General features: G+C 34.9%; 3 protein-coding genes across 8 annotated transcripts; 1 reads left to right on the top strand and 2 right to left on the bottom strand.

The window, feature by feature from the left end:
- Positions 1-2264: 2264 nt before the first annotated feature.
- On the bottom strand, positions 2265-5056 carry LOC118052726 (DNA-directed RNA polymerase I subunit rpa43). Its single transcript, XM_035063752.2, has 6 exons — positions 4860-5056; positions 4589-4740; positions 4322-4431; positions 4124-4209; positions 2762-2863; positions 2265-2675 (listed from the first exon to the last, which is right to left on the bottom strand). The coding sequence occupies exons 1-6, from the start codon at positions 4967-4969 to the stop codon at positions 2537-2539; spliced, it is 699 nt and encodes a 232-aa protein (XP_034919643.1). The 5' UTR covers positions 4970-5056; the 3' UTR covers positions 2265-2536.
- A 9779-nt stretch (positions 5057-14835) lies between these two features.
- Positions 14836-20918, top strand: LOC118052727 (auxin response factor 5). Its single transcript, XM_035063753.2, has 14 exons — positions 14836-15604; positions 15807-15919; positions 16285-16383; positions 16500-16556; positions 16649-16801; positions 16884-16968; positions 17199-17289; positions 17577-17741; positions 17837-17959; positions 18228-18303; positions 18427-18562; positions 18641-19929; positions 20161-20351; positions 20452-20918. Exons 1-14 carry the CDS (start codon positions 15499-15501, stop codon positions 20591-20593), a joined length of 2826 nt encoding a protein of 941 aa, XP_034919644.1. The 5' UTR covers positions 14836-15498; the 3' UTR covers positions 20594-20918.
- Positions 17915-24335, bottom strand: LOC118052728 (probable methyltransferase At1g29790). Of its 6 annotated transcripts, none has more exons than XM_035063759.2 (2): positions 22898-24335; positions 17915-18021 (listed from the first exon to the last, which is right to left on the bottom strand). In XM_035063759.2, the coding sequence occupies exon 1, from the start codon at positions 24192-24194 to the stop codon at positions 22932-22934; it is 1263 nt and encodes a 420-aa protein (XP_034919650.1). In that variant the 5' UTR covers positions 24195-24335; the 3' UTR covers positions 17915-18021; positions 22898-22931. The 6 variants fall into 6 exon arrangements, with proteins under 6 accessions (XP_034919650.1, XP_034919651.1, XP_034919647.1 ...); XM_035063760.2 differs by lacking the exon at positions 17915-18021 and adding an exon at positions 18639-19972; XM_035063756.2 differs by lacking the exon at positions 17915-18021 and adding an exon at positions 21229-21722.
- Between the last annotated feature and the right edge of the window lie 252 nt (positions 24336-24587).

Below are 24587 nucleotides of genomic sequence, written 5' to 3' on the forward strand. Positions count from 1 at the left end.
GATTAGGGAACACAATGATGAACACGCGAGACCTCTTTTTCAATGGGCTAGCTATGGGTGGAGGGTGGAGGGTGGAGGGTGGAGGGTGGAGTGTATGGTGCAAGAGGCAAGCCTGAGTGGGTAGGAAGTTGAAGTCAAAGTGCTCTTAAGTGCCAATCATTCCTTTTCAATTTTAATTTTTATTTATTTCAAATGATTGATATTCTTTCTTGATATTACGAAGAATTAAGGTCGCAATAAGACGTTGATAGTTATTGGCCTCGCCGGTATATTTTTTTATAGTATAAAGAGTATTAATCAAATTGACCTACAAGACTCTAGCATGCCTCATGTATATAAATAAAACCACGACCTTATATTTTAACAAGGACAATCATATAATATAAAGTCGAAACTTCTTTGTTGTTGAAGAATGTTTGATTATTATTATTAGGGATTAACATACAACCATCGGTTGCAAGCCTGATATACTTTCTAAGGTTTAGTTAATTTTCTGTTTTAAAATTTTTTTTTTTATATAGAAGTAAGACACTCCAAATCATTCATATTTTTTTAAACTACAATCTCATATTTTAATAAAAACAATAATCATCAAATTTTTAAAAAGTATAACTTAATACTAGTTAAACTCTAAATTTATTCTTTAGAAGTTATTAATTTGAGTCTCATAAATTTAAAAAATTATTGGAAATTTATGATCATTAACTTTTAAAATTTATAATTAGTGATACATACAAGCTAACCAGATATTCTATATTAGTGGGAACAAAAAAATAAAGACAATCATCACATACAATGATATTTGATTGTTGTTCTGGTACTGCAAAAAAAATAGATACAAAAGCATGTCTAGTTGAGGAACAAAAATAAAAACATAAAATAAATATATTATTAGAATGAATTTATATACTTTTAAATTTTTTTAAAAAAATCACATTAAAACATGTATTTTTCTGTCCCGTCGTTTCCATATCCTTTCTGTATCTAAACAGTACAGCAATCTCTACATGAGCTTAATTTACTCCAAATAACCCCTCTTCTTCGTTTAGCTTCTTGTACCAAGCGAAATGCAATTCACCTCAGCATGCATGAGAAGGGAGGAGGGTTTTAAAATTATCCCGAAACCTGATTATTCCATTATAACGAAGGGGCAATATCATCTTCGTATCTATAAAAGATTTTCGAAAACCAAAGTAATCACAAAGTTTCAAAGTGAGAAAATGCTTGTCGGAAGTGGGTGAAATGAGGTGATGTGAACCAAACAAGGATGCGATGTTAGCTGCTACGCCCTTCTCTCATACATGATACACATGCACCAGGCTACTAAATGTCTCATAAGAAGAGAGGTTAAAATTCTCATCAAGAAGAAATTAAGATTTAGACTTCATGCTTTTGGTAAGCTCAGATAGCATGTTACAAGACCGGATTATGAGGGGAGAGTTTGTCATGATCTTCTCTGTATTCTTCTGATTTTAATAAGCAAACTCTCACATGGGAGTTGGAAGGAAGTGAGAATCATTCACCAACCAGAAAAAACCAGACTTCTCTCACTCTGCTTTCTCACCTCATCCCCCATTTATATATCAATGTTCACATCTAATATATGCTGAAATATTACATGGGCCCATGGTCGAATATGGGGTGTTGAATGAAAGAAACCCCACACCTCGTGATGATGCTAAAATTGATCTTGCTTCCACCAATACCGATTTGTTTTTAATCTGTAGTGGTTTTATGGGAGGCAAAATGGATATGCAGCTGCCATGCCAATCATAAGTACATGGTGCCAATGGAATGTACTTTTGCACACCCAAATCCTCGCAAAAAATGATTGACAAACCAACACTAGATGTCCTCCAACTTTTATGTGATTGATCAAGAAATTAGATTGACGAAATCTCCAGAGGCCTACGTTTTTGACACCTGGCCATATAGCTGTAGTTTACAGAGTGTCGTTATCCAACATAATGGAGAATCACCCAAGGTTCAACCTCTGAGCATCGTCCAGATCTGTTGATGAAGACCATCTAGCGACAAGTGAAGGTCGGCCACCGCAAACCAAACCTCCACTAGTTCCTTTTTTTGGACCTTGCGTGATCACTCGACTCAAATGAGCCTAGACAATATCTTTCACGCATGGCAAATCCATCCCGTTTATTTGCCTACAGCATAATGATCATAGCAAACAATGGAACATGATAGAAGTCTTGGTATCTAGAATTCCACTTCTACAAGGCATATATGCATGAATCTTGGACAGTTAATTTCCGTGCCACCTCTACAGAAATTCTTATTACTTGAAGCAAAATATTTGTATTTACAACAAATTGTATCCCGAGAGATGTACTTGGTGAGAGGACAATGTTAATCAATGTTGGGGTTAAGAATAAATAGGTAGGCATAACAATTCAACCCCAAATACAAATGAAAAAAATGATTTTGTATAGGAATTAAAACTGTTTGACTGATTAAACAACAGAGTGGGATCAAAAAGATACAACGAGAATGGTAAACAACCAGGAAGCAACAACAGCCTTCATTGATCTTCTGCTCTTCTACGTTTCTTTGACCTCTTAACTTCGTGGTCATTAACCAAAGGCAATGTCTCTCCGCCTACAGTGACCTGCTCTTGCATTTCAACTTCTTCCTCGTTCTGTCTCCTTGCCTTCTTGTTACTGATAGAAAGTCAACTAAAAGTTAAAATCCAAAAACTTGGAAACAAATTCATCCAAAGTTTGGAGCTGCGAGTTCAGTTGAAAACCTGTCAGTTCCAGCATCAGCATAATATTTGTCCAACCAATGAACACTTCCAGTATTGGCTGAAATCAAGGATCCTGAAATGTGTAGTATTTCCTCATCCAAGCTGCAAAAATCAACCAAATTCAAACATTTATAAAGAGAAGTCAGCGAAATAAAATCTATTTTATGATGTATTGGTCTCAATAAAATTACCGAATCAACCCAATTTCGTAACAGGGGAACATGCAGCAGGGAGTTTATCACAGTTAATATGATGTGACTTGAGCGGCTTGGTTCAGTTTGATATGTTGACACTTGAAATTTGACACCCCAAACAGTTTATCACAGTTATTTGTATTATACAACCAGAGTAGGTAGATGCACGGAAAAGCAACACCACAATTTGCAGGAAAAAACAAAAAGCCTGACGGGATTTAAAATTTACAGCAACAGCAAAGTGTCAAATGTTACAGTTACCTCCACAATTTTCAGTCTATCTAGTAGACCGAGGGCACGAGTAAACTAAGCAGTCTGTCAATTAGACTAAGGGCAATGAGTAAACTAAGCATGTCTTGTCGTGATCCTCTTAAAATTCTAACCAAAAAGAAAAGGCACACTGTAAGGCTGTTTCATCATTCACATTCTGATAATTAGGTAATGTAGTCGTTTGTGAACTTCTTGTAATCCTTGCAGAAAAAAAGAGAGGAGAAAGTAACTAGATGTAGCAAAAATCACATGTGTGTTATGTTAGTGCCTAAAACAGAAGAGTTTGATAGTTGATAAATAATGTTTGCACATTTTCCTTTTTGGGCTACCGTAAAACCAGGGTCTTGAAAGCAGCCAGTGGTCCTATCTGTCAACCTCTCTCCAAGCACAATCTTCCATATAAATAAAATCTAAGAAACCTCCCAATGATTTAGGTGCACTCCACATGCCCATCAACAATTATGTTACTAAAAATTAACTGGCTGATCTTTATGGAAAATCTACCAGATAAATAAAATCTAAGAAATTGGATGCCAAACTCCCCACAATACACCTCCCAATGATTTAGGTGCACTCCACATGCCCATTAACAATTATGTTACTAAAAATTAACTGGCTGATCCTTTGTTCCATAAAGATATCTTTTTTATGGTACTGATGCTAAAATGAACTGTAAATGAATACTCTTGCATCTTTCAAGGAGCACGAACATCCAAATTCAGTTTTAGAAACCTTAATGAGACCGACTGAAAGTGTGTGTTTACATGTGGTGTACCTTTCCATCAAGACAGTGAGTGGGTTGAGAAAACAGATTAAATAGACCAGGAAGGAAAAGGACCGTCTGTTCACAGAAATCAGGCCATTTTAAAATATAACAATAAAGAACATAATTCATCACCTCTTGACAACAAAACGTATCACAGCTCCAACCTTTATCACATGTCGCTTGTGATATCTGCTCACATATACCCCCTCGCCATGTTTCTAAAACAAATAATACACACAAAGTAAGCACAAGGCCAGCGAGACATGAACTCTCTAGCTGCAGAAACGAAAAGGTACGAACTTCAAAGTACAAGTGTATAGATATACATACAGATTTATACTTTAACTCGTTGCGGATATTTTCATCTGTTACAATTGCAGATGAGAAACCAAGAACAATGCAATGAATAGATTCCCGCGTAAGCTTCACCACCTTCCCCTCTATAAGAACAGTAAACAAGCATTAAGTAAATCAACAAAAACCCCACACCTCAGCATCAATTCTAAATGAACTCCACTCTACTATCCAGACCACGACACATACATGCACTATAACATTAACAGACAGAAATTTCACATGAAGAGGCAAGAAAAAAACCTAAAAGCATGTTCGGCTTCGGCGAGAAGATTAACATGTTTGCTTGTAGTCTGACACCAAAATAAGGGTGAACCCCAGAGAGAATTCTCGCACATTTATCTTGAGGCTCAACACTGTAAGCCAATACAACTCCATCGAAAGCCTGAGAATATCTGCAAAAAAAAAAAAAAAAAAAACCCACCTTGAGAAAAAAACAAAAAAGCCCACCTTGAGAAAAAAAAAAAAAAAAAAAACCCCCAAAAATCTACAGTGAAAGGGTAAAGAAACAGACTTGAAGAGGAGAGAGCTGAGTTCACGGAGGATTGCTTTGTCGACATCCTTGCTCTGCGATGGATGCTCGTAAACTATCAAATCGGCTACCGATTTGCTCAATCCCTCCATTGTTGAGAGCTGAATTTTTGGATTTGGATTTTAAGGATTTTGGGGGCTAGGGCTTTCATTGGAAGCTGCAAAACCCTGGAAAAACCCAGAGAAAGCTAAGCACTGATTGTTGGGTCAAGGTTTCAAGACGGTGATGAGAGATATTGGGCCTGGGTTTATTGGGCCTATGGGTTTTGGATCTGTTAAGAATAGGTAAAGGTTAAATGCGTTGTCTTTAGAATTTGATGGGCTAGGTTTCAGGCCGGGTAGAGCAATAGGCTCGTTTCCTTTTCTTCCACAAAAGGCCCGTCGTTCTCTTTTCTATTTTCCATTTTCCTTGTGAAAATATTTTAAAAAAAGTTTTTTATCTCCTATCTTTATATCATTATAAATTAAAATATCCTTACAATAAGCTATATTATCTTAAGAAATTAGTGGTAAGAGTTGAATTAGAATCTTGCATTGAATGTGTATTATAAAAAAAAATTATTATTAAAATCCACACATCAAAACCATAATAATTTGGACGGCCCTTGATAGACTATATTCTTGAATCTTGATGATAAACATGTAGGCATGCCTCTGGGTGAGCAGGTACGATGTCCGCAAATGTTGACATTTTATGCAGGAATTAGAAAGTGCAAAAGCTGTCGATGAGAGCCTGCAGAAAGAGACTTGCCGTGGTGTAGAAGTATGCAAATCAAGGTTAAAACTCACGGGATCAGGTATGTTTGTTTTTCCAGTCTGAAAGCTTTTTTTGTTTTGTAAGAAATTGAATATTTTTTAATTTTCATTTTTTTATATTTTTAAATTATTTTAATATACTAGTATTAAAAATATATTTTAAAAAATAAATATTATTTTAATATATTTTAAAATAAAAAAAATATTTTTTAAAAATAAACATATCAACAAGACTCTAAATTAAAAATGTAATGATGTATTATATTGTTTGTTTGAACTCGAGACAAACCTCTCTTTTCACGCGGAAAGAGAGTAGTGCCTTGTTGGATTAATGACCTCGAGCGTGATTGTTTAAACGGTGGTGTTTTTTTAAAAAATTATTTTTTATATTTTAAATTAATATTTTATAAATATTTTTAGATTATTTTTATTTTTTGATATTAAAAATAAATTATATTAATATATTTTCAGATGAAAAACACATTAAAATACAATTGTCACTATAATATCAAGCAATATCTTTTATATATTTGATAATGCAATGTATAATATTTTTTAATTGAAAATATATTTAATTTTTTTTCTATAATACATTAAAATCCAAAAAATTATTTTAAAAAACAACTTTTTTAATGTAAAAAAAGGGTTGAATTGCGCTGCAAAACACATTTTAGAGGGTGTCTGAAAATATGATAGTGATTATTTTTTAAAATATTTTTTATTTAAAAATACATCAAAATAATATTTTTTTATTTTAAAAAAATTATATTTTTTTTACTGATACATCACAATGATCTAAAATTTATATATATGTGTGTGTGTTAAACTACTTTTAAAACATAAAAATAAGATTCAACAAGAAGCCAGTGGTTTTATTCAATTATTAACTAGCGCGTTCAATCTAGCCACTCTAATCTCAAAGTCTCGTCCAAATGGAGCAACGCCTTGCAGACTCGAAGAGGAGGCCACGAGGACAAGGGGGGTTAGATTTTTTAGCAGAAGACCAGACCATACCCATGCAAGAAGTCCATCGAAATTTAAAAAGAGAAAAGAAAAGGTGAGAGATCAATCACTAGAGGGAGGAAACATGGGAAAGAGAAGGCTCTTTTCTGTCCTCCTCCTCCGATGAAAAAGGCCATAAAGCAACCTTGAATAATTAATGGCCGAAGAGAATATGGCTCGATGAATGATAAAGCGATGGTGGAATACTAAAGAGACAAATCGGAGTCCCCTTCTCATCAGAAGATTCAGAAGCCAATGTCCCCTCTCATCCCTACACGATCCACTGCTTCCATGTTCCCCTTGCGCCACGCTCGTTTTGTAGCTTCTTTCACCGTCAATTATCACCGGTGGACCCCTTCCTCCCTCCTCCTCCTCCTCCTCTTTTTTTTTATGAATCGCATAAAAAATCTATGGAGAATTTCTATGTCATGATTCTGTTCTTTAATCCCCGTTTAATGCTTTTGTTTTTACGTTAATGAAAAGCTAAAAATCTTCCCAATCATTTGCTTGCTCTGTAAAGCCCAGGCAGTCATCATCATCTAACCCATCTCAACTTGATGGATTAGCCCCGTATATCTCTTAAGCCCTGGAGGGGCGACTGGCCATACAAGGACGGTCGCCGGCGAGGCAGTTTTAAAAGTTATTCGTTTTTCTAAAAAAAAATGAAATATTATGACCAGCATTTTAATAAATTTATCTGGTTTAAAATATTAAACTGATATCCGACGTATATTCTAGGCTCGTATAAATGTTTATTTAGTTTTGATTGTCTTATAAATTGACTTAAAATTGTTTTTTATCTAAAAAAATATATAAATTACTTTGCCAAAAGACAAAATAATAAACCAAACATAAACATAATTAAGGAATTTTATTATTTACAGGATGATTGTTGCATGCCATGCCTTCCATGTCTCTTTATTCCAGATAGATCGCATCATTAGGCATTGACCCTGCTATAATTAGGGATGGGAAATGAGTAAACGTCATTAGTGCCTCGAGGCATAATGTAATAGGATCACAGCCCTCGATTGCTTCGGACACCTCATCAGCTATTCCAGTTACGTTTGATTTAAAGCTTATTTGACAGAGTAACTACTTTTCAAATATTTTTTCATCTTAAAATTTATATTAATAAATTTTATTTTATTTTTAAAAAATTATTTTTAACATTAAACGATTCAAAACATATAAACTATATTAAATTTTAGCACAAAAAAAAAATAAATCTTTTAGAAACACAGTTTACACCGCATTCTCAAACAGTTTCTTAGTAATTAAAACATGTTTTTGAAAATATTATAATTTTACTGTTTTAATGTATCAATATTAAAAATAAATTTTAAAAATTAAAAAATATATCATTTAAATACATTTTCAAACAAAAAAAATAATTTAAAATATAATCTTGCCACAATTCTAAACATAAACGATAAGACCATCTATCTATACACCCCATCAGTAATGATGGATGTCAAGTTCATTTAAATTTCTTTAAGATTTGAAATCTTAAAATTTAGACCATGGATCTTACAATATATCTTGTGGGGGCCACGAAATATATTGTGGAACTAGCTTAGTTTTATTGAATCAACATTATTAAATTTTTATGTGATTTATAATTCAAGCAGCGGCTCAAATATATTAATTTAAATTAATTTAAAAATATTTTTTTTTGAAATATTTTTTTTTTAAAATAAAATATATTGTTTTCTTTTAAAAACAATATCATAACTGAGTTTTGATTACATCACGTGACAATTTTCCAGGTCACTTAGCATTTAATCTTGTCAACACCTATCCTGTTATTTGAAACCTGACTTGGGTCAGGTCTTGATCACCGGATTGACCCGCCGGCTGGATTTGATAACAATTAGGTGAACACTTTCCGATCCCTCCCCTTTGACAACGAGAAGGCTACCCTGCAGGTGATGTCACCAGGGTAGGACCCACCATCATACGACCTAGGAGATTTGATTAAGTTGACGTTAATGGCTTAATTAATGTACGTATGGAGTCAAATATCAATAAAATAGGATCAACAAGTAAAATAACAAGATCAGCTTGGTGGTCCCACATTCGTAAAATCAGACGAGATCATTTACGTGATTTACACGTGGAAAAATATCAATGGTGTGTCTGGACATATGAATTAGCCTTGTTATTGTAGAAATCAAGTGCTTGGTACGGCGAGTTAAGTGTCGAAGCCGTCGAACAGTGTGCAGCTAGATACTGTCCAGAGAGAGGAGAGAGTCCAAATGTTTTCTACTCCGCGTGCCACTCGATTTTAGCGTCACGTCTCGGCCGTCCGATCATACTCCACCTCCGTATTAATTCGTGTGCAGCAAGTGGCGATCCTTGGACTGTCAAATCTGGAGGTGCAGCCGTTCAGAGCGGCGTGCATGACGTGGTTAAAATTGCGATTCGTTAGCTTTGAAAATCTTTGATTAATTAATATTTTATAATTTTACATATATTTTATTAAAATTTATAATTTTTATTGAGTTTATTTTTTTGAAACTGTAACTATTTACTAAAACATTAGATCTGTTAGTTATTTTCAAACTAACAGACATCCCTGTCCTGTAAGTGGTTGATCTTCAGCTATTTTCAAATGTTAACCGTAAAAACTACGATGTGAAATGCTAAATACATGCTAAATTTATTTCACAAATCATTTCCGATGCTTACTATTTTGAAAAGATATTTTGTTAAATTTCAATAACCCCGTCAATCCACAGGCCAGTGTGATAACTATTGTTTGAATTTTGATCCCTTCATCACGACTTTCCTTTCCCTGCCGTCCATCCGTTCATCTTACCAGCAAGAGGGTTGGGTTTAGTTGCGTGGAAATTCAAGAGCATCAAAGAATGAAAATTGGACTGTTCTAATAAATCAGACAATACATGATATGCATTCCGTGCCTACGTTGAATTTCCGACCAAAGTGAAAAGAATCACTGCCCCAGGGATGGGTCTCTGGGACTGCCTTGCCGGACGTCATCGGGGTTCATGTTTTCCAGGGAGAGGACAGGTACAGAGAAGAGAGAGGACAGGGTTGATTTGATTTTTTTGATTTGTTTTTTCTTGGGCGGGAAGAGGTAGTTAAAGTGTCCTCGTATGTTAACTTTATTACAAAACTACCACTGCATTGTGTTTGCCTCTTTTTAAATCTAAGGCTATGCTGGGGAGGATATTAAGAAAATAAAAATAAATAATTATTATAATGTTGATTTTTAAAGATGTAGAGACTGGTTTTAGAGGATATGATATTGTAATAGATTGAAAAGTTAGATATTAATAAATAAAAAATTATTTTTAAAATTTAGTATTTAAGATATATTATTTTGATGTCCTGATATTAAAATTAAAATAAAAAATTATTTTAATATATTTTTTAATAAAAAATATTTTAAAAACAATCTTTATTATAATATTAATTGAGCTAATAGTCATTCTTTGTTTTTCTTTTAGCATTAGTGAGTGTTTTTTTTTATCAGTTTGAGCATTAAATATGGTTAAATTATATTTTAATATTACACTTTTTTTTATTAGGCTTATATATGTTTTTATCAATTTTAAAAAACTCTAAAATTGAATTTTTTAAAGATTCAACATAAGTTATTAAATGTTATACCAGCCCCTAAAAGTTACATTTATTGAGATTAAGGAAGATGTGATAAGGTTATTTTAAGGATATAACCTTGTCTTTGCCTGGATGTGACCTTGAAGCATGGATCTGTATTTCAGGGCTTGGATTCCTTTCGGTATTTTAGTAATTTTAACTATTCAAATAAAAAAAAATTGTCTGATTAGTCAAACAACTCATGCATTTACTCTAAATCTCACGTTTAAAATTTTTATTTTATAAAAAACTTAAATAATTATTTATTTTACATTACAAATACAAAAATTTATATCATAGTAATTTTAACCAGATATATATTTTAAAAATATATATATTAATTTATATTTTAAATTATAACTATAAAAGTATCGTAATATTAAAAAAACACAACCAAAATCGAAGCCTGTAAGATACTCTTGGCATGGTGCTTGACTAGAAGACAAGTTCAGGAAAGTCGTCCTCGAGTTTTTTCTCTTTTTCACTGGAAAGGATGATGAGCTCTTTATTCTCTTGGGGTAGGCCCACTGATGGTGGCAGGTTGGACGTGCTATTTTATTGACAGAGAAGAAATCATAATAAATTGAGAACCTTGCGTGACGCTTTTGCCCACGCGTCTTCAACCATGCAACAGTAGCAATGACATACTTCGGTCAGTTTGGCATTATATTTTGTATGTGATTTAAAAAAAAATTATTTATTTTTTATGTTTTAAATTATTTTAATATACTAATATCAAAAATATTTTTTAAAAATAAAAAATACTTTAAATAATTACTTATTTTTGTATTTTAAAAGTATTTTAAAAAAAATAAAAAAAATTTATTTTTTTATTTTTTTTAAATTAATATTTTTTTTAGTATTTTAATATTATTTTAATATGTTAATATCAAAATTAATTTTTTAAAAATATTATTTTAATATATTTTTAAATTAAAAAACATTTTAAAAAACAATCACAATCTTTTCATTCCACCAGCCAACCAATCTCACTCTACGAGGCCAGAAATACCTTGTAGTTCCAATTGCTATGCAGTCAAATGTTCACTTCTGTTTTCTCGCTCAGGATTTCGTTGTGGGAAAATTCATTTATTGCGTGGTTTGTCGCGTAAACAAACAAACATGCCCCTTATGTTACTTGTTATATTTTTTATATAATTAATGTATTTAGATCATTTAAATCCTAACGCTGCTCGTAAATTTTGTCTAAGGTCTGGGTTGTTTTTTTATATTCAGATTAACTTTGGTGTTTTGATTTAATGTTTAACATGTGATAATCCATGATGATGATGATGATGAAGAATTTTTTAAAGGTGAATATATTTTTTATAATTTGATTTAAAAATCAATTATTCTGAGTTATATATTCACTAACATTTAAATCTATCAATCTATTAGTACCATTCATCTTCTAAATCAAGGGGAAATAAATTATATCACAGCTCGCATCGTCTTTTTCTTTTCTTGGAGGATCTCGGCATCACAGTCCAATTTTTTCATCCCTGCGTGAAATTTCATCGACCAACCAACCATTATTACTATAAGTATTGTTATCACGTTTCTTAAAAAAAAAAAAAAAAGATTTTGACATTGAATTTAAAATCAATTACGTAGTAAAATAATATTTTTATTTTATATTAGGATGTAAACACACTTAATCTACCGGGTTGACATGTAAAATTTATAAGGATAGTATTAAACAAAACAAATTCAAAAACTAAATCTGTAATTAAATCAATGTTCAATGATAAAAATAGTAAAAAAACAACACTAGGTTAAATAAACACCATTCAATTTCGGGTGAGCCAACCAAACTTGCAATGAGAGTCATGCATGCCATTAAATTCAGTATTTTTTTACCTTGTATTTTTTTTTTTCTTTTGATAGATTTACATGGCAGTAAATTGTTTGCCAACTTTTTTATAAGAAACATTTTTTTTTAAAGGGAAACAAACCATGGTGGACAAGGACAAATTATTAATAACAAATATTAAAATTGTGTTTTTTATGTAGTTTGGAGTTTTTTTTTTAAAAAAAAAGCAATCCATCAATAACAAGTAGATAGACTGTATCTCTTTAAAAACAAACGACACAAAAATACATGAAAAAAATAATAGCTCGAGTGATGTTGCTTGACATGTTAAAATTGTGATTTTGATCATAGACATGATTGACTTCAATAATGTTTTTTATAAATCTATATACAAATTTAATATATTATAAGTAAAAAGGGTAGAAAAATGAGTCTAGTAACTCGGTACAATGGCCACATGCCCTGGGCCTTTGAAATGAAAAGTTGAGGCACGTGGGCCTTCAAGCTAAGCATGCATGTTTAAGCCAGTTATTTTTTATTTAAAGGAGCTTGCTATGTTTATTGGAAAAAAAGAAGAAGAAGATATGTTACACATTACTTGTTATGGCAGATGATATATATAGTCTGCTAGCTCATTTCAACCAAGATCACACAATACAAGCACCATTATAATATAAAAAAATCAACCTCTCAATCTAGTAGACCAAAAAATAGATTCAAACACAAAATCAAACCAAATAAAATATATTATCCTAGACTTAGATCTTGTTCTCTCATGTTGTATTAAAGCCTAAAACAACAACCACAAGACTCTCTTCACCTAATAGAACTTGTTAACACTAATTTTAACTATTTTGATGGTCAAAATAGGTGTCAACAATGAGCTTTATTTCTCTATGTTGGAATTCAATGAGCTCTCTTCATTATCTCACGAAAAAATAATTGAAAAATGATAGAAAAAAAGTTTGGCATGAAAATTAAATTTTAAAAAACTTATGGGACTCGTCACCTGCTGAATTAAAAAGATGGGGTGCTAAACTATTTTGCTTGTGTTTTTTAATTTGGTTATTTGTTTTTTAATTTCACCATCTCTATAAAAAAAAAGGAACTAACTAGCTATTGTCTTGGGCTTAAAAGGAGTTCGATTGTGCATAACAAAAAAATAAGGACTAAATTGATTTTTTAAGATACTATTTAAATCTATAGTGATTATTGACCAAGTGAACATTAAACAAGTGCATGGTAAAATCAATATCCCTTTTGGTTTATTTATTCTAATTAATACAATTCTCAAGGATTTGATGGCCTTACATGTGGTTTCACATACAAGAACAAATATAAAAAACATAAAGATTTGTAAATAAACCTTGAAGTCGAATAATGCCGTGCACCGATGAACACGAGGACATGACATACATGTCGCTTAATGTTATGATGCGTCTCCGCCAATTGGCTTGTATTAATAAATTATATAAATTATATAATAATACCTCATCCCATAACTATTTTTAGATTAAAATAATTAAATTATATAATAATACCTCATCCCATAACTATTTTTAGATTAAAATAATTATTTGACATTATATTTAAACATTGTCAATCAAGAAATCACGAGTTTGAATCTCACCCCTCCTATTTTATTTAATAAAATTTAAATACAATATAGCACAATGCAATGTAGCATAAACCTGTAAATTTCAAGTATAATTTTTTTTTATCCCGCATGCGTGAGCAGTGGTCAAGACAACCAGACTCCAAAAGCATACAGGGATATAAAAGCACTTCCCTGTTCCCACCTTTTGAATTTCCAAAACAATCAAGATTCCATAAACACATAATAAACAGACCAAAATTTGCCCTGATAGAGTAGGTGAAATGTAAAGGTGATAAAAAAGCACAACAAGATCCATACAGCAAAAGGCCAAAATCCAAGGTCTAGAGGAGAGGAATGGAGTCTAGTACCCAAATTAGCCACCAATTATTAATTATTTAGGTTCCCAAACTAAGAATTTTATCAATCAAGTCATCATACTTAATCAAGGCCATTTGAGTGAGAACAAAAATATCATGCAGTATGATTTTGCTGTGAGAAATATACACAGCACTCAGCTTATACATTAAGAAACCAGACAACAATATCACAAAGCTAGAAAATTTGAAAGTCTCCATTGAACATTAAATTAAGGATCTATCTGGTAAAGTGATGAGATGTGGTTTAAGGTTGAAACAATGTTTTACTCGAACAATGTTTTTGAAAGTGCTTTGCACTATATTTATGCAAAACATACATGGCAGAATAGAATAAACGTTGAATTAAGAGGTAAAGTCTCACCATTCCATAACTCTGAGCTAAGAACATCTTTTGTTCATATTTTTCTATTCCTGACACGTATAAAATATCACTATCTTGAAGAAAACTAAAAGTTCCACGTTACAAATCTGTGTTGATCGATAGGTGAAGGACTCAATTGATAAAATAGTTTGCTTGATGACTACATTAAGAATCAATTAAAGGTTGAGAGATTACTTTAAGGTTTCCCCCAGAAGAATACCCCTCGTAAATCCTCGTATTCACGTGCTAAAATGCGCCACCTTCACATTCTTTCTTCTCTCCCTCCTCTTTTTAAAAACTATTATTTCTTGTCGCTATCACTCTCCGCTGTACTTGATTTCGTGTTCTCCTCTTACTGTGATTTATTTTTATTTTATTTATTGCATCTTTTACTTTTGTTTTAACTTGGTCTTCCTTAAAACAGTTTAAAGCTGCAAAAAGAGAGCCATTTCCGGAAAGTTGGAGTGCAGGTTAATAGTATGCACCCTCTTTCTACTTTCAAGCAAATACGGCAGCCACTGCTTCACATTTACAGAGACATATAAATTTAAGAGATAGAAAATTTTCTTTTTGTTTTTTGGATTTCTTGATGATAATAGATGGAGATCAGTGGTTTCAATGAAAAGTCGAATGAATAATAGCTACAAGACCACCACCACACTCATGCTTTTCTTCGCGTGCCTTGATGCATAAAAGCTTTCGGTTTTTGCCGTGTCAATAAAAAGCTCTCCTTTTCTGCCCCCACAACTTAAAAAAACTCTATCTAGTCTAGTGAATACCTTTTTGCTGGCTGTCTTCCTTGATTTTGGATTATCAAGGACTCCCCACAAGAGGGTGTTTGTTTCTCTCTTTTGCTCAACTGGATTGGTCCTTTTAGTGAATTTAAGATTCCTTGACATGGGCTGGTCTTAAAAGTTTAGCTTCTTTTGGAGGAACATAGGCTTGTGATTTTAATGATGTACTTTTTTGTTGTTTGATGGGGGTTCGTGTAATCAAGGGGTTTGGGTTGTTGAGGTAAAGATGGAATTTTTCTATTGAGTTTGCTCTGGCTGTGTGGTAGACAGTACTTACCAACACAAAGAGAAGCCGAAGATGGGTTCTGCTGAAGAGAAAATAAAAACAGGAGGGATTATTAATGGAGCTCAAACAAATCTGCTTGAGGAAATGAAGTTGTTGAAAGAATTTCAAGACCATTCTGGTTTGTTTCATGACTCAAATCCTTGTTTCTCATAAAAGTTTTGACTTTTTATAATTTTTATCGCTAACGGGCTGAAATGATCCGGTAAAGGACGGGTTTTAACATGAAGACTTAACTTTCTGCATAAGTACATGTCCAAAAACAGTGCTCCTTTGTCCAAGTGTGTGTCTTATGTTTTTGATTTTGCTGTGCATGATTTCAGGGACACGGAAGGCAATAAACTCGGAGCTGTGGTACGCTTGTGCAGGTCCGCTAGTTTCCTTGCCCCAGGTTGGAAGTCTGGTGTATTATTTCCCTCAAGGACACAGTGAGCAGGTTTGAATTTATCTCTTTCAATCTTGACCCTTTCTCTCCTTATGATTATTTATCGACACGAAGCACGTTCACAAGAGATTTCTACTGTACTAAATTGCGTTATGGAGTTTGTTCTCTTGTTAAGTGTGATGATTTTTCTTTTTTGACGAACGGGGTGACTTTTCATTTGCAGCGTATCAACCATACAATTCCAAAACACCAACTGATAGTAAATTAGGACTTTATTCTGGGAAGAGGGGGACCATGGTGGTTTTAAAAGAAATTGAAGTTAAACCATGATTCCAAGGTTATGGAAGCCTTGCCATGCTGCTGATTATTCAATCTTTGATTTGCTGAACTGATGGACATTTTATTTCCATGTATAGGTGGCTGTTTCCACTAAGAGATCAGCTACTTCACAGATCCCCAACTACCCAAATCTCCCTTCCCAGTTACTGTGCCAAGTTCACAATGTTACCCTTCATGTATGCCATTTTTTCATCTGATTCTTCTTTGCTTTTCTTTTGATATACATGTACTAGTGTACACTCTGCTTGTTAGAAGATCAGTTTTTTACCTGTGGTTTACCTTTTCCTGATAGGCAGACAAAGATACAGATGAAATCCATGCTCAAATGAGTCTTCAACCAGTGAACTCTGTAAAGCTTAAACACTGTCAATTCATCGACCTTCTTCCCATTTACTTATCCCTTCATCCAGCCTCAAAATAATGAATCTGACCTTCATGCAGGAAAAAGACGTCTTCCCTGTACCAGATTTTGGGCTCAAGCCCAGCAAGCATCCGAGTGAATTTTTCTGCAAAGCTTTGACCGCTAGTGATACAAGTACACATGGTGGCTTCTCAGTGCCACGCAGGGCAGCAGAAAAGCTCTTCCCTCCATTGGTAAGCTAATCTTGCTAATTTGAAATTACTTGCAAACCTCGATGAAATAGGGAGCTGTTATATTAAATTTTGCTTGTCTCAGGATTACTCAATGCAACCACCATCCCAGGAGCTTGTTGTCAGGGACTTGCATGATAATACCTGGACATTTCGCCATATATACCGCGGTGAGGAGCCATCTGCACTGTAATTTATTTGACGAAGACCTTATATTTAGAGAACCAGAAGTATGAATATTTTTGTTTAGTGGAAACTTTGGCCCAGAAGATGTTCTTCACCCCTAAAATCTAGTAAAATTAGCCCATAAAAATGATGGCATCAATTTTTTTTTTGTTTTACCTCAGCATTGAACTTGTTCTGGCTTTGCTTCATCTTCCTTTTCCTTCCTTTTATGCAGGGCAGCCAAAGCGACACCTTCTTACAACTGGGTGGAGCTTATTTGTTGGTTCAAAAAGGCTTAGAGCAGGTGATTCTGTTCTGTTTATCAGGTAAGTTACACCATTCGAATTCAGATTTTCCTTGGATGCTGCAGAAATTTGTCTTCTTTACAAAAATAACCAATAATTAATCAAAAAACTAAGTTCATTATTTTTATTTTTGAATGAATTCTCAATAGAAAAGAAGCTTCGGTTTTTATTCCAAGTGTTGAGTAGCTCTGCTATGCTATTTGACTGCATTTAACTGTTGTAAAATTGTGTTAAACAATAGGTAATCTTCATGGGTTTTGACAACTCACTACAATGATCTTAAAGCAACTCATCCTCTGTAATTTCAGGAATGAAAAGTCCCAATTGATGGTGGGTGTGAGGCATGCAAACCGTCAACAAACAACATTACCATCATCAGTTCTATCTGCTGATAGCATGCACATTGGTGTCCTTGCTGCTGCAGCTCATGCTGCTGGCAATAGAAGCCCATTCACCATTTTTTACAATCCAAGGTTTGTTAAATTTACAATCAAATCCTACTTGTCTTTGCCCTTTTTATTTTGGTATCTGACTCTAATTAGTGGTTACTGCTTTCTACAATTCACAGGGCATGCCCTTCAGACTTTGTCATTCCTTTGATTAAATTCCGGAAAACTGTATTTGGGACTCAAGTCTCAGTTGGTATGAGATTTGGAATGATGTTTGAGACAGAAGAGTCTGGAAAACGCAGGTCATATTCTGAGTTCTTCGAGTCCTCTTACATCTTTAATTAGGCGGGTATAGGTAACGCATCTGCACGGATAACTATCATGAATTTCAATCAACCGCTTAATTCATCAAGTAATCCCATTTAGTTTTCTGCATCATGACAAGGACAGAATCACATTCTATTTTTTCTGCGAAGTTCAAAGTCATCTATGTTTTAATTCCATGCTCAGGGCTCTGAACATTTATCTGTCTTAGTGTATGTTACTAACTGTCTGTAATCTATTCCACAGATATATGGGCACAATAGTTGGTATTAGTGACTTAGATCCACTGAGGTGGCCTGGTTCCAAGTGGCGGAATCTTCAGGTAGATTAGGCTACTTGTTGATCTGACCAAATCATTTTCTTTTGCAGTGATGCTAGTATTATGTTATTGTTTCTCTGCTTTGCTAATTTGCAATTGATTTTCATAATTCTTTCTTGCAAACAGGTAGAGTGGGATGAGCCTGGGTGTTCTGATAAGCAGAACAGGGTTAGTTCATGGGAAATTGAGACTCCTGAAAGTCTCTTTATTTTTCCCTCTCTGACTTCTGGTCTCAAACGACCGTTGCAGTCTGGATTTTTAGGTGAGCTTTTAGCTAGTTCTTTTTTTAACGGTTAGGAAAATTTGTTGAAGATTCATTTTATGCTGTTTGTCCTTCCAGGAGATACTGAATGGGGTGGTTTGGTAAAAAAGCCTCTTGCATTGCTTCCGGGGAATGGAAATGCAAGTCTTCCATATGCTTCGATGTCAAACATGTATTCTGAACAACTGATTAACATGCTAATGAAACCTCAAGCTGTTAACTATCCTGGAATCTGTGGAACTGCACTACCAGAAGCATCTGCTGTCAAGGTGGCTTCATTAGATGTTAAGAACATGCAGGCATCAATTAATCAGATGCCTCAGCTAAACCAGTCAGGAATTACGCCCATAGGAAACCAAAACTATTCCCAGATCTGTCTAGACCAATCCAATGCCATGAACTCATCTTCATCAAAGGCAAATGTAGCTGGGAAGTCACCTTTGAGCAAAGTTGAAAATCAAGCGTCAGTTGGAATTGTTGATGGAAAATTAAAAGCAAAACCTGAGCATTTGCCAGATCAGTTAAGCCAGCCAACCTCAACAGGAGAGTGCATCGTGCAAAAACCAATCTCGTGTCCTATGAATCAGCAGAATGCCACAAATCATCTGGTGTTCCAAAATCAGAATCAGGGCCAATCACAATTACAAACCAGCCTCTGGCCTATGCAGGCACTTGCAGAGTCATCGCTACTTAATTCCCAACAGATCCGTGCATCTCCAGCTGATGCCACTACACCAAACTGCTCGCATCCATTTCTAGATGCAGGCGAATGGATATCACATCCAATGTCTATGGACAGTATGTATAGATCAGGACCGCTGTCTATGTTTGGATTACAAGACCCATCAGCAGTGTCCCCTGAAGCAACTAATCCCTCTTTACCTTTTATGAATCAAGATGCGTGGGATCATCAGATGAGCAATTTAAGAATTTTATCCCAAGCGAACCAATTGATTCCTTTGGCTCAGCAAGAGCCATGTAGCTTCAACTCTGGTGCAGTGAAGGATTCATCTGACGAGAGCAACGATCAAAGTGGAATTTATGGTTCTCTTAACATTGATGCTAGCAATGGTGGTTCTGTGTATGATCGTTCTGTCTCAAGTGCTATTCTAGACGAGTTCTGCACATTCAAGGATGCTGATTTGCAGAATGCTTCAGATTGTCTAGTTGGCAACCTCAGCTCAAGCCAGGATGTTCAGTCTCAGATTACCTCAGCAAGCCTAGCAGATTCCCAAGCTTTCTCACGGCAAGACTTTCCTGACAGCTCAGGTGGCACATCTTCAAACAACATTGAATTTGATAATAGCAATCTGCTCCTGAATAACTCATGGCAGCAAGTAGCCCCACGCGTGCGCACATATACCAAGGTATGCTTGATTGTGTTGTAAATAAAAGATCTTTGGTAACCATCTGCTTGGGTCATAAACATCAGATTATTAGCATAATTATTCCAAAACGGAAGACTTTATCTAGTAAACAAGCTTTCTCTCTCCGCATGTTTGTGAGTGAGATCGAGGGCATTTGGATGTTTTTTCCCAAGATTTTATTACAGTTCATTAACCCGAATGTTGGGTGCTAACATTGTTTATGGTTTACAGGTTCAGAAGACGGGGTCTGTTGGGAGGTCAATTGATGTCTCAAGTTTCAAAAATTATGAAGAACTATGCTCCGCTATTGAATGCATGTTTGGACTTGATGGGCTGCTAAATAATCCTAAAGGTTCTGGGTGGAAATTAGTATACGTGGACTACGAGAATGATGTTCTACTCATAGGTGATGATCCTTGGGAGTAAGTGTCATTTTTGCCCTTTGTGGTTATATATTCTTTGTGTGTAGATAGCAAAGAAGTCCTTTGTATTTCTAGGCCTAAGTCTGATGTGCTTGTGCAGGGAATTCGTTGGCTGTGTTCGCTGCATTAGGATTCTGTCACCTTCAGAAGTTCAGCAGATGAGTGAGGAGGGAATGAAGCTTCTCAACAGCGCCAACATCCAAGGCACCAATGCCCCCATCACAGAGGGTATCCATGCTTGATCGAACTTCCTCAGCTAAGTTATGCCCCCTCGCAACTAGATGGATGTTTTCCCACCCGGTGGAGAAGAACGTTATCGGAATGGTTGCTTAAACCTAAAGCAAGCTTCCCCGGCGAACTTAATTCATCTCACCCTAGCGGTGAGGGTGAGTCATGTGGGTGCTTCCAATTCAGCCTCCACTTTGTGAAGGTCTATCCTGATATATGATTGGATATGTATGTATGTTGAACTTGTTATAATTAATGGGATGATGGATTATACATTCTTCCACAGAAGCTTAAGACATTACTACTAGCTTATAATATATTAACATGGTAATTAAGAGATATGTCTGTGTTGCTTTGCTTAATGAGTTATAGTAACTCGGGCTAGGTCTTGGAAGTTTTCAAAAATTAACTCTTTTTGGTGTGAAAAATAGGATGCTTATAGGCCCTCGCAAACTCTTGACAGGGTACGTTGTGCCAACAAAATCTACATCACTGTATGGCACGGTTGATTTCGTTAAAATTTTGTTAATTTGAAGGGTTCTATTTTATATTTTTGGCAAAACAGCATTTTCTTAAATTTTGATTTTTTTATGTAAAATATATATTTTTAAATCATTGATATAAAAAATAAATTTTTTTATTTTAAAGAAATTATTACCGGTATTATAATTTCAAACACGTTTATATTGTTTTAACTGATCGGGATTAATTTATTTATTCTATGACTGAATTAATATTGAATTAGGTTAGGTTTAGAGCGTAACAATATGCTACTAGGTGGGCCTGGCACTGCCGAACCAGTTGGAAATCGAAGTATTTCCCCTGACATGACAGTAGCAGTTAATATCTTGCGGATAAGGTATTAAATTATCAAGCTGGAGGAGCTTCAAAATTTCTAAAGAGTCCCACCGTCGATTCATACATTGGCAGAAGAAAATAAAAGCAAAGCAGGGAATAGAACCCTACAGCATTGATTATACATCACCTCGACCTTTGAAACCACCTGTGATGGACGGTGAAAAGGAGTAGATATTACTACCTTCTAGCACTAAAACTCCTACGTACCTTCCCTTATGGAAAAACCAGCAAATTATATCCAAAAAGCTAGCTCCAGCTGCCATCCGCCCACATCATCGTTTTAACCTACCAAGAGATACCAGACTCGGAGGGTTCACAGATGATTTAGTAAATTTCATTAATTACATGACACCTGAGAGTTAATGGTCTTCCACTCTTCCTAGAATAGTTTGCTTCCAGGGCCATGTTTTTTATTCTGTTCATGTATTCCATTGCTATATATTCAACTGCAATGGACAAATGCACTTATCAAAGGGATTGGCCAGAAGCGCCGGACCATCGAACCCAATCCAGAAGAGGGAAACACCAATACTTGGACCGGAAACGAGGTGGCACAAACCGGTCGTTCCTAAACGAATTATGCTTTTCATGAGAATAAGAGGTCAAGTTCACGTTATGCCCCTTAACTTTTTCCTCCTCTTTCCTTACAGAATTATCAAACAAGGCTAAGGAGGGTTAATTGTTAAAGAATTTACCATTTAGCTCGTTTTAACTCTAAGCCAAACACAACTCAGCAATGAAGGAAACAGCTTGTTCACATACAAGAATGCAATGCCACTACCACAAAGATGAATTGGAGCATTGTCAACATCCGTTTGTGAAAGGATTACCAAAATCTTCCCTAAGAATCAATATCTTAAAAGTGCTTATCATGTTTCCCTATAACTAAAATCTAGAACTAGTACTTCCTAGTTCCAGGCACTATTACATTCGTATGCTCTTGACTTCCCAAATGAACTCTGGTGTACTCACATATCAAGTAGTCGGTGTGCTAAAGAGAAAAGTAGAAGGTAGAGAACAAGCCAGAAACTTGGTGAACGCAAGTCAAGACTTGTAACCACCGGTTAAGCCACTCCCTTATCATTACCTAAGACAGTTTCCCAATTAGGACCCATGAAGATGGATAGTTATCAAATTCAAACTTGGAACTGCAATGTGAAAGGAAAGAAACATTACGAACTTGCACTTTAAAGAGGGATAGTTATTATACACTATGAATTTTCCATTTCCTAACATTTCTTTTAGCTTGGATAGTTAACTCCCCTAAAATACAGTAAAAGGTAAAGCAGTTACTAGATTTCAAAGCACAAACATCATCTCCTAATGCTGGTTTACAGTTGAGAGAAGTAATAATTGATGCACTTATTGCATGTTGAAACGAATTTAAGAAAATGTTTGAGGCGATGAACTCACACAAAATGCTGTGTGAACAAAGCTAGAAATGGAAACAAAACTCTCACCTCTTTCAGTTTCCTGTGAAAACTCCAGTAATCATCACACTCTTGCTGGCTTTTGTAGTACGGCAGACAAATAAACCTCTGATTTCCCTGACCCAGCATCGTCTGTCTTCTCTCCCACAACCCATTTCAGCTTCTTATACCCAAACCGCTCAATCAGTCGAGTCAAAGCTGTCTTCTTCTCATCATCTGCACAGTAGAAGCTATCCAACCAAAACAATCCACCAGCCCTCAGAATTCGATCGATGTCAAACATTAGGAACTCCAGTTTTTCAGGTTTGTCCCCTCCATCCAATCCACTAGAAGCATGAATTAAATCGAAAACATTGTCATAGAAAGGGAACCTGTGATCTAAACTCAAATACAAAGGGAAAAGCCCTCTTGCTGCAATAAATTCACTAAATGGAGCATCCACATTCAAAGTATTAGTAATCACAGTCACATTTCTCTCTGCCATTCTAGCAGCAAAAGTCCCAGACCCACCACCAATATCAAATCCAATTCTAATTCCCCCACTTGCTAAAGCTAACACATCATCAATGATAAAATCATTCTTGCCTCGAGCTTTAACAAACCTTTGAGTCTCATAACCACTAGTAATATTAAAGCAGCCAACACAATCCCTGCTCAACTTCTTTCTATTCAAGCACTCAAGATTCTTGCAACCAAGACCACTCCAAGTTAAAATCTTTTCACTAACAGGTTTCCAAAGAGAAACAGGAAAACGATAAAGACCCACCTTTTGAACAGACTTTGCAAAGCATCTCCTTCTGGGCAAAGGCTCACATCCACGCAAAATCAACTTCTGGCCAAGGCTCCAATCACCAAGACAGGACCCAGAAACCTTGTAAGCCATATACTGAGACAACAAGTCTGCAGATTTCTCACAAGAATGACCCACAGAAGCCACCATTTCAGTGATCCCAGTTCTTGAATCTTTGCCAAGAGGAAGTTGATGGTGTTGCAAAAACAATTTGAGCTCACTTGCAATATTGAGCCTTGAAATATCCATAGTTTCATAGCCCAAAAGCTCTTTCTCCACCCTGGCAAGCTTTTTTTGAGAAGCAGCGATCTCTCTTAGTATTGAAGAGACATGCTCAGAGATCAAAGATATATTTTTATGGGGATTGTGAAAGAGGTGAGTTTGATGGTCTTTTGGAGAAGATGTGAAGGCATATAATGCAAAAAGATTGGTGGTTAGTACCGAGAAGAGCATGAGAATGTTCACTGCTGATGAACAGAAACTTGCTCTCTTGAATCTGGCTGTTCCATCTCCTATTTTCAGCGACACTGATCCCATTTTAGCCTCTTCTTCTCAGAAAGGGAGGGAGGGAGGGAGAGAGTGTCTCCGTAAGTACTCGGAGAATGATGTTGTGAAGTGAAGCAAGTTGTGAGATTTTTCAGTGCTTGCTTAGTTAGGACAAAGCAGCTTTGGGGAGCAGGTTGTCGCTTGCAGTTATTCTTTTGTGTTCGTTAACTCGGTGAATATGTTTTTTAAAAATATTTTTTTATTAAAAATATATTAAAATAATATTATAAACCATTTAAAAATATATTAATTTTTTTTAAAAATAATTTAAAAACAGAAACTATATGATGCAAAATTGCCACTACTGCGATTTTTATCAATGATCTCAATATTTTTAATATTTTTGGACTGGTTTCCCTAAGCCAAAATTAATTGATTGATTTA

Source organism: Populus alba, chromosome 2 (genome assembly GCF_005239225.2).
Source record: "Populus alba chromosome 2, ASM523922v2, whole genome shotgun sequence".
Lineage (NCBI taxonomy): Eukaryota > Viridiplantae > Streptophyta > Magnoliopsida > Malpighiales > Salicaceae > Populus > Populus alba.